General features: G+C 44.8%; 1 protein-coding gene across 1 annotated transcript; it reads right to left on the reverse strand.

Annotated features, from left to right (window-relative positions):
- Positions 1 to 5,114: 5,114 nt before the first annotated feature.
- Positions 5,115 to 6,230, reverse strand: LOC110299369 (olfactory receptor 52E8-like). Its single transcript, XM_021169041.1, has one exon. It carries the CDS (start codon positions 6,202 to 6,204, stop codon positions 5,194 to 5,196), a length of 1,011 nt encoding a protein of 336 aa, XP_021024700.1. The 5' UTR covers positions 6,205 to 6,230; the 3' UTR covers positions 5,115 to 5,193.
- Between the last annotated feature and the right edge of the window lie 4,080 nt (positions 6,231 to 10,310).

Genomic DNA, 10,310 nt, shown 5'->3' on the forward strand with positions numbered 1-10,310 from the left:
AAAAAGGAAAAGAAAAAAGTCTTTCCTCCTTAGTCTTAGTAAAGGCCACCAGAAGCATGTTTGCTTTTAGTTGACAAGAGCAGGAACATATTTTCACTCTTTTAGAATATTTTATTGGTTATTATATATTATTTTAGCCAGGGTCTCTATGTTGTCCTGGCTGTCCCAGAACTTGCTATGATCAGGCTGGCTTAAACTTCAGAGATCCTCCTGCCTTTGCCTCTCAAGTGCCAGGATCAAAAGCATGCACCACCATGCCCAGCCTTAAGATTTTAAAAAAATTATGTGTAGGCATGTGGGTTGGTGTCAGAGTGTGTGCACATTGTTCAGTTTCCCACAGAGGCCAGATGAAGCCATCAGGTCTCAAGCTGATCTGGAGCTGGGATAATGGTTGTTAGCCACCTGATGTGAGTGCTGAGAAGTAAACTTGGGTCTCCTACAAGGGCTTTTAACCACTGAGCCATCTCTCCAGCCTGTAGTAAGAAATATTTTTAAAATTCCCACACAGGGTTTCTTCCCGCCTTTTACCATTTATGTTCCTGGATGAAAGACACACACACACAGAGCTTTATAATTTTAATATGCCTTAAGCAGTATAATAGCTGGGCAGCTGCCTACCCTCCATGTTGTTAGAATCGACCTCCTTTCCGTAACTCAAGTTATTCCTTACTATGTTTCATCTGGGCTGCTCTTAGCTCCAATTAGGCAGCCCTCTGGGCCACGTTCTTTGAGCCCCTAGCCCAGGGCGGCTGTCCTTGCTTCTCTATGCCATGGTGGCTTTTCTCCCTCCTGCACGTTCTTACTCTCCCATGGCAGCTTCTCTCTCCAGCCTTGTGGTCTCTTCCCTTAGGTCAGGGAAACCTATGTTTCTGCTTCCCAGCTAGTGACTCCTGGCATCTTTATTTGCCAACCAGAATTAACTAGGGGCAGGATTCCTCAGGCTATGTGCAGATTCCAAATCTTGGAGGCCAGCACTTAGCGTTACAATAAACAGTAAAAGAAAACCTCAACAGTAGCCCTTCATCTTATTCATCAGCTCTGTGTCATAATTTTAGTTCCCACAAGACTTCAGTCAGCTTTTCCTTCTGTAAGACAGAACTGATACATTGATGATATTGCAGATCGGAGTGGTGTTTGTAATTTAGGAAGAAGTAGACAATTTCAGACTTACTAGCATGTCTATGTACTAAGGGCCATGCAGGAGGGAGGACAAATGGCTTTAGAACTCAGGGAATGCAGCCCATGGGTTACCACAGTCACATGAGTGAGTCTCCGTGTGGCATGTCCCCGAGGACTCTATGTCTTGAGGACTTTATGCTGTTCTGGAGTTCTGCTCTGCTTGCTGCCCTCACATCCCTCTTAACCTAAGAATTGTGTGAAAACTCTAAGGGGGTTTTCAGTCCCTCACTGGGCAGCGACACTGGCACTCATAATAATGCTTGATCCCTTCCAGGCATTGCTGCTGGAGCAGCACCCCAGAGAGGAACCTGGAGAAGCAGATCGTCAACGGTGACTGCCACCCTTGGAAAGCATTTGGGAAAATAAAGTTGTTAGTGAGGCTAGGTTGAGATGTTTTTCCTACTGGGTTTAATGTAAAAAATATTAGGGAACAATATGAAGTTCAGAAAGCCACACTCTTAAGAGTTAAGCAAGGGACCTTTTATGGTCAGGGAACAAGAACAGTGGCAGCACTGGCAGACGTGAGTCTCACTGAGACTGCACAGGTGATGTGGGAAGCCGAACAATGTGCACACACTGACACCAACACACATGCCTACACATCATTTTTCTTAAATCTTAAGGCTGGGCATGGTGAGAGGCAAAGGCAGGAGGATCTCTGAAGTTTAAGCCAGCCTGATCATAGCAAGTTCTGGGACAGCTTTCTTACACCCGTTTTGCTCTCAGCTTCCTGATATGATTTAAGAATCGCTGATGAGTAGATATACATTTTGAGGATTTAGAATAGATATGACTGATCTTTATGTAAAAGTTTAGATTTGTGATTCTCTTAAGATTTTACAAGATTACTTTTAAAGATAAATAATAAAGTAATTACTCCTTTCTTTGTAACCACAATTTGCTGCCTGCCAGTAAGAGAAACTGGCTGAGAAAACGCCCTTGCTTGCTTACACTTTGTTCTTCTACAACAAGTTGTTTAGTTACGAATGTACATAGGTTTTAGGGAATAATTTATTTTCTTTACCTGTACTACATAATGTTATTTCTTGTAAAGGCATTGGGAAACACACTGTTTTTCTATAATCATTTACTAGAAGAAAGCTTAAATGTAACCACATTATAATTTTATACTGCTTGAAAAATTTTGCTGGGATATATAAACTATGGAAGAAAGAATAAAGTATGGTGGCTGGAACACTGTTTCTCCATCAACTCTATGTGTATGTGTGAAGTTTGTGTGAATGGGGGCTGGAACATTGTTCCTTCCATTCATCAACAGTGTGTATGTATGTACCTATGTATGTATATATGTATGTATGTATGTATGTATGTATGTATATGTTTGAAGTTTGTGTGAATGAGGGTTGGATCATGCATTGACTATGTGTGTGTGTAAGGTTTGTGTGTGTGGTGGGTTGGAACATTGTTCCTTCCATCCATCAACCATGTATATGTATGTATATAAAGCTTATCAGAGTGTGTGTTAGAGTTTGTTCCATCCACCAATTGTGTGTCAGTCTCCATGTATGTATGTATGTATGTATATGTGTGTGTGTGGGTGGGTGTGAAATGTTTGGAACCTGCTTGCTGGAGCTTTGCTGTAACCATTCTATGTGTAAATGTATATATGTCTGTAAGTCCATATGCATGAATGTATGTGTATGTACATACGTATACAAGTATGTTTTTGTGTATGAAGTTATTAGACTCTGTCTTTTGTTTTTTTCCACTTAGTGTGTGTGTGTTTTCTCTTTCCTTCTTTTTCTTGAGAAAAAGAAGCTAACTTCTTCAATCACTGGCTGCCTCAGTTTATCCTCTGGTGCTAAAGCTGGTCTTTGGAATCTATGGGCAGGAAATGAATCTGACAAAAATTCAGAGGCCTTCAACATCAGTGAAATTTCCCAAGATCCTGTGATATGAGGTAAAGGAAAAATTGTACCAGACCTCTTTCACAATCAAGAAAAGGGTTCTATCTAAATAGTCTTCTGGATTTGGGAGGCAAAGTACTCCTTTGGGTGTGCTAGTCTAACCTGATTACTGAGTAACTGGAAAAGCTGTTTTAAATGTGTCCAGGAACAAGGGGAGGCTCTCCACAGATCCAGGATGTGGTACAAATTGCTGTACTCCTTAGACCCTGATATCCAGCAAATCCAAAGATGACCCTGAAGTCACAGAGACAGACAGAAGATAACTGCAGCCTTTGGCAGGAGTGTGGAGGTGACCCACAGCAGAGTACCTGGATTTGGGGGTAAAATCCTGTCATCCTTTGGGTGTATATTCTTTTGAGAAACAACCTTTGGCGTGGTGGTGAGCCTAAGTAGAGGCTGGACATTTAACTGTGGGTCACCAAGTTACCATTTAGCATGGATTGCATATCACCAGCGGGCTATTGTCTGACTCAACAAGCCATAATCCTGAGCATGTACAGCATTTTGTCATCAAATGGAAGGAACATGTATAAAATTGGACTTGAGCAAGCACTGGAGGCACAAGCTGCATGAAATGGCTCTCAGGTCATGGTCCCTGCCCCTGCCACACTGACTTCTTCCCAATCTATATCTAGAGCTTCCTAAGGAGTTTCCTATGATCTACTAACAGAGGAAGAGAAAAAAAGTCCAGTTTGGTTTGCAGGTGGTTAGTATTCAGGCACAATAGCTTATTTCTTGGACATACCTAAAGGGTATTTATAGATGACAGGAGGCTGTGGAAACAACAGAGTTTCTTTATTATTTTATATAGATAGTCTTACTGTGTTGCTTAGGCTGGCCTTCAGCTCCTTGGATCAGGTGATCCTGAGACATTACCACTACACCTGGCGAGGAAATAATGTTTCCATAGATCATACAGCCATTGAAAGAATGACCTGATGTGGGTTTGGGTCACACCCAGGTGCCCAGGTCAGGGACTAATCAGTTCTTTGATTTGGACTCTGTAGCAACACCTTGTCTATGTATCTAAGGAGACCTCAGGGTTCTGGCCTGGGTGTAAGGTAATTGAGGCTCCATAGGGTTGGCTATACTCTGGTCTTCAGATCTGTGTTGGTTAGTTTTTGGTCAACTTGACACAAGCCAGGGTCATCTGGAAAGAGGTAAGCTCAATTGAGAAAATACCTCCATCAGATTGGCCTGTAGGCAAGCAAGTCTTTGGGCATTTTCTTGATTAATGATTGATAGGGGAGGGGCACAGCCCAACTGCAAACTGAGCAAGCATCGGAAAGCAAGCCCGTGTAAGTTCCTCCATGGTCCCTAGGTTTCTGCCTTTGTTCCTACCCTGACTTCCCTCTGTGATGGGCTGTAACCTGAAGCCCCATGAACATTTTCCTGATCAGGTTGCATTTGATTGTGATGTTTATCCCAGCAATAGAAATTAAATGAAGACTGTCAGACCAGAACCCAGAGAAGATCTGGCCTGACCATCCTTTACACTGAGGCTCCTGGGTAGGACTTGACCTATTTGTGTGGTGTAAATGACATCGGGGTTGTCTGGGTCTGTATGCTTGTGCTAAATTAGGAATCTCAGGCAAGGACTTTCCCTCATGTTCAGGACTAACAGGCCTCTAGAATTAGCCCCAGGGCTGACAGACATATTGATCACATGAAAATTCATGTCAAGTCTTAGGCTATAGTTGAGAGAGAGAGAGCCCTAAGGGAGGACCTGGACTTCATTTGCTTCAAACAGGGGTTCAGGGCAGGTAATGAACTGTTTGACTTGCTCTGTATCTCCTAGTGAAGCTGTAGCTATCTTCAAATAGAATGAGCTTTTTTTTTTTTTTTTAAGAGTTGGAAAGAAGACAAAATGACTTAGAAGGATAAATACAAGCAGCTTTATTGTTGGGGTGGTGGTGGTGGTGGTGTAAGTAACAGAATGTTCTAAGAATTCAACAAGTCATAGCAGCAACAAGAGGATGCCATTGAACCGTACCGTGCTCAGGACCCACCCAGCCTGTTAGTACAGACCATCCACTTCTTGTTCTCACAGGACGCAGCCCCAGCTTCTCAAGTTAAATCCCCCCTCTTACCCTGGCAATTCCCTCTCCCCTCTCACATTCTGTGACTTCTCTCTGCTGTCTTGGGGTGACTGCATTCCACAGAGCATTTTCTCTATGTGTTGCCGGATCTCCTTAGTTCTCACCCCATAAATGAGAGGATTCAAGGCTCCTGGGAGCAGCAGGTATATGGCACTGAGTAGGTTCTGGACATCTTGAGACACAGTCTTGGCCACTCGAAAGACAATGGAAGTGGAAAGACCAGAAAGGTAGATGGTGAGGATGACCAGTAAGTGGGAGCCACAAGTGTGCAAGGCCTTGGCTCGGGCTCCTCCAGAAGAGATCCGGAAGGCGGCATAGATGATACGGGTGTAGGAGGTTCCCAATAAGGACAGATCAAAAGTCACAGTGACCAACCGCATAGCCAATCCCAAGCGGTTGTTGAAGGTCAGGTCTCCACAAGCGATGCTCAACAGTGCGATGTACTCGCAGGTGAAGTGTCTTATGATGGATGTCTTGCAGAATTGAGCTTTTGCAGTTAGTACCACTAGGGGCACTGCCACTCCTAGGCTCCGTGTTATCGCAAAAGTGGCCATCAGGCCCAGTAAGTGTGAGGTCATCAGGTCAGTATAGCGGAGTGGGTGGCAAATGGCCACATAGCGATCTAGAGCCATGGCCAGCAGGAGATTGTAGTCCAGAAGGAGCGTAAAGTAGATAAAGAACATTTGTGCGAGGCAGCCGCGGAGTGAGATGGGATTTGCATAATGCACAAAGCCTTCAAGCATTTTAGGCATCACGGCTGTGGAGGCACAGATGTTGACAGCCAAGAGCAGAGCAATGAGCACGTACATGGGCTGGTGCAGACTTCTCTGGGCCACCACTGTATGAATGACTAAGGCATTGGCAGAAACGATGGACACATAGAGAAAGGTAAGAGGCAGGACCAGAAGGGGTCGCCCTTCCTGCAATCCAGGGAAGCCCACCAAGAGAAAGCTGCTGTAGGAAAGGTTGAAGATACTGGTATTTCCATCCTCACCCATTGACTTTGGTCCTGGACTGGCACCAGGGGAGAGGATCAGGGGCTGTTAAAACAAAATGGTTATTTTAGGAGCCTGAGGCTCACATGATGGGAATCTACCCGGTGTGTGTGTGTGTGTGTGTGTGTGTGTGTGTGTGTGTGTGTGTTGTTTTGGAGCAGAATGTACAATGCCAGGTGTTTGGGGAGCTACACAGATGAATAAGACATTTCTTGTCCTCAGGGAGCTCCTGTACAAGATATTTATTTTGGGATGTTATATGTGTTTTCTTGTTGAGTTAAACAAGATGTGTTTTCTTGTTAATAAAACACAAAATTAAATGTAGTATATGAGAGGGGGAAAATGATGTTCAGAGATAAAACAAGGAAAGAAAAAAACAACTTTGGTTAGAAAGTATATAAAGAATCTTTGTTCCAAGGAGACTGGGAAGGACCCAAGTCAAAGTGGGGAGAAAGGAGCCAGCCAAGAACACACAGGTGTGTGGCCTCACCTCTGTGCTGAATGCACACTGGCTAGGACAGAGGAAAGCAGCTGAGAAAACTGGGTTTCTTGGTTCAAAAGCACTAGGCTGCAGAGTCTGGTCCCTTTCTTAGCCCCTGTAGTCTGGCTGCAGCACCTGCCTGGCCTTGTCCTTGAGGCTTACTTTCCTTTACCAGTGTGAGTCCAGGGAGAGCCGGAGTTCACCAGAGCACCAAGCACAGATCCACACAGACAGATAGATACTCTGCTTTGCTTGGGGGTAGATGGATGAGGAGCAGGAGGGGGCTGTACATGAAGGTTGGGCTTATTTGATAGTGATTGTATATCAGGAAATGTTCCAAATGTGTTCAAAAGTTAACTGAGACTGGACTGGAGGCATGGCTCAGTGGCTAAGAGCACTTAGTGTTCTTGCAGAGGATCCAAGTTCAATTGCCAGCACCCACATGATGGCTCACAACTGCCTGTAATGCCAACTTCGAGAGGTACAGGGCTCTTTTCTGAGCTCTGCAGGCCCCAAGTACACACACAATACACAGGCATGCATGCGAGCAAGACACTCATACACATAACTAAATCTAAAATTAAAAAAAAGTCTTTTTTTTTTCTTTGAGGCAGGGTTTCGCTGAATAGCTCTGGCTGTCCTGGAACTCACTCTGTAGACCAGGCTGGCCTTGAACTCAGAAATCTGCCTTGAACTTTGTCTTCCAAGTGCTGGGATTAAAGGCATGCGCCACCACTGCCCAGCCCCCTCCCCCCATCTTCATTTTTATTAATGTTGTGTTATATGCCTTTAGATCCAGATCTCTGTGTGTTTAGACTAGCCTGTAGATAGTGAGTTACAGGTCAGCCAAGGCTACATAATGAGGCCCTCTCTAAAAATAAAATGAAATTAAAAAAAAGTAATTTTACTAAGAAGGAAACCAAGACATGGAGTGGGTAAAGTCTAGTTCAAAGTCACACAGCTCATAAATGACTGAGCTGGGTTTGCATCTGGGTAGTCACTACAGAGTGCTCTTTTCTCACGAGTTTAGGGTTTGCACTTTGTTGTGGTTTGCCTGGGTCTTGCTGGGTTTTAGAATCTGAGCTATGGCCAGGCATCCTCAGCAACTAGCCACCTCACTGCAGAAACGCTATCGACCCTGAAGATCAGAGAAGCCTCGGGAGCTGTGGAGCAATCCAGGGATACTCTCCTCCCTCTCAGCCAGGGCTTGCCTGGGCATGACCACACTCCCTCTGGATACCAGAAGAGGCATGCCTTTTAACAAACTCTCACAGCAGAGAGAATTCAGGAGGGGGTGGGTTTGGAATTTCCCTCACCCTGGGATGGCTTTCTGAATATTCCAGAGCATTGCTTTGGACAGCAGCTTTTGGAAGATCTGTCATTGTTTGAGTTGGGTGAGGACCAGACAGCCTTTGCGAAGTGATAAAAATGTTCATCATAGTTGAGCCCGTGAAAGACGGTGGAGGGTGGTGGCAATGAGACAGGAACACGGCAAGAAGTGGTACAGGAAAGGCGGAAAAGGAACCCTGGGGAGCAGTAGCCAGGAAGACACTGGGCAATCAGTGCTCCTTCCCAGAGATGCCAGAGAGTATAAGGGAGAAAGTCTTGGCAGGCTGCCCATAGATCCTGTGACTCGGACAAGGTTGTCCTGTCCTTATCATATGATCTACAAGTTATCTGTCTTGTATCTTGGCATTCAGTCCTTGGGTAGATTCCATAAGGAACTTCCTTGACATGGGATCCTGAGGCTGTCAGTAAAGACTATGCAGAATAATTAATGATTCTGTGGAGAAGGGACAGGAGGGGGGTGGGGTGGGGGTGGGATGCTGCCCTTTAACTGGCAAGGAAAGAACTTAGAAAAAAAAACAAGGAAGAACTTCCTAGAGTCAAAACTACCACACAGCAGTCCATTAGGGAGAAAGAAAGAGAATGATCAGTAATTTCAAGGTTTTAAAGCTGTAATGATTATACTGGAGTTGCCAAACTCTGAAAAGGGAGGAATTAGGTTGAGACTCTAAAGGGTACAGCTAATGAACAGCACTGGGGTTCTTGAAGCAACTCACAAGGGGAGAGTTTTTTTAGTCAATGACTATACATACAAGTGGAGCGTTCAGATGAGGGATTGAGGCCAAGGATGGAAGTGTGGGGCATGAGGTAGCACTCCAAGGCACAGATAGAAGTAGCAGGAGTCAGTGAAAGACATAAGGGGGTGAGGACAGAGAACTTGAGCCAGGAGCAAACAGGCAGAGACTGGAGGAGACTTGGTTGCTGGGGAGGCTTCAAGGTGTATGAACTTACACTAATAGGGTAAGATCAATGATGCTAAATTGTCCTTTAAGAATTAATGTGCAGGGTAGGCACCACGTGAACAGACAGGAGGGCTGAAATGAGAACTGCTGACTTCACATGATTCCCGAAGAAAGGCATAACCTCCACAGCAAAACCCTCCTTCCCTATCCTCACAAGGGATGTGGTTGCTGTGGCCATGTTCCAGGGGAGAGGTGGTTGTCTCCCCCTTGTCTTCCAGGCGTCTTCCTCTTCTCCCTCTGTCCCCATCCCCCAGCTTATGAAACTCACTGACTGTCACTGGAGAAAACAAGCTTTTCCTTAATTTCATATAGTCTCCTAGATCCCAATCTTCCTTTTTCCTTCCCTAGCTGAGCCCCTTGGCGTGCTCAGTCAGGCATTTCTCACACACAGTGTGTTTTTCTATCTCCTCACCAGACTGAAGACTAGTTGGAAGACCACAGCTTATTCATTTCTCTCCCACTGTCCTGCACAGAGCCTACTGCAGAACAGGGTGTTTATGAAGTGTGTTGGCAGACTTGATAAGTGTACGATAAGGGATCATATTAAACCTTAAAGCAGCTCTTTGAGGCTGAGCCAGTGAATGAAAATTGAATCCTCTTAGGCTCAAAGATTACAAATGACTTTCTTCCCCTCATCTAGCCAGAGGACCAAGCTTCAAACTCTAAGTCTTACCTCGGCATCCCTTGTGCCCTACATGAGGCAGCGCTGGAAACCTTTGAGCTGTTTTATTCTCAGCACTAAGGGAAGAAGGGTCTATTATCTGGCAATGCTGTGCCAGGTGTTTATTATGTAAGTGTGTGCTTCAAGAGACTAGCACTCACTTATATTAACCTGTAGGTGAAGATACTTAAGAGGAGAGAATGGAACTTGCACCCTTAACACACTGTAGGCATTATATTATGGGGCTGAAAGGCAAACCTAAGTTTGCCAGAGGTAAAAGGTAAAGTAGATTCCAACCTCAGGTTTACCTGCCTCCAAATTCCCCAGAACTCTTTGTCCTCACCGAGGCAGCCTGTAGTAGTCTCTAAGCAGTCAACCCGCTGGGCCTTGATTTAACCTCTGAAGAGGTTAGGTCTGTGATCAGTGCCCAGTCCAAGGCACTGATCTGTGAGTCTGAGGAGGGAGAGTTAATTATACCTGGTGCTCATGTAAGGACCAGAGGAGAGTCCCAGAGGAGAGTCATTTCCAGGGACTTGAAGGAGGGAACAAAGAGAACCCCAGAAGAATCTGTTCCTCTTCCTCCTGTTATTATTAAATGGTTACTGTGGGATTTATTGATTTATTGATGTGTTTTTTTTTCTTTTTTTTTTTTTTTTTT

Source organism: Mus caroli, chromosome 7 (assembly GCF_900094665.2).
Source record: "Mus caroli chromosome 7, CAROLI_EIJ_v1.1, whole genome shotgun sequence".
NCBI lineage: Eukaryota > Metazoa > Chordata > Mammalia > Rodentia > Muridae > Mus > Mus caroli.

Bases quoted from the DNA above. Each gene is read 5' to 3' on its own strand.
- LOC110299369 (XM_021169041.1), bottom strand. From the start codon at position 6,204: ATGGGTGAGGATGGAAATACCAGTATCTTCAACCTTTCCTACAGCAGC.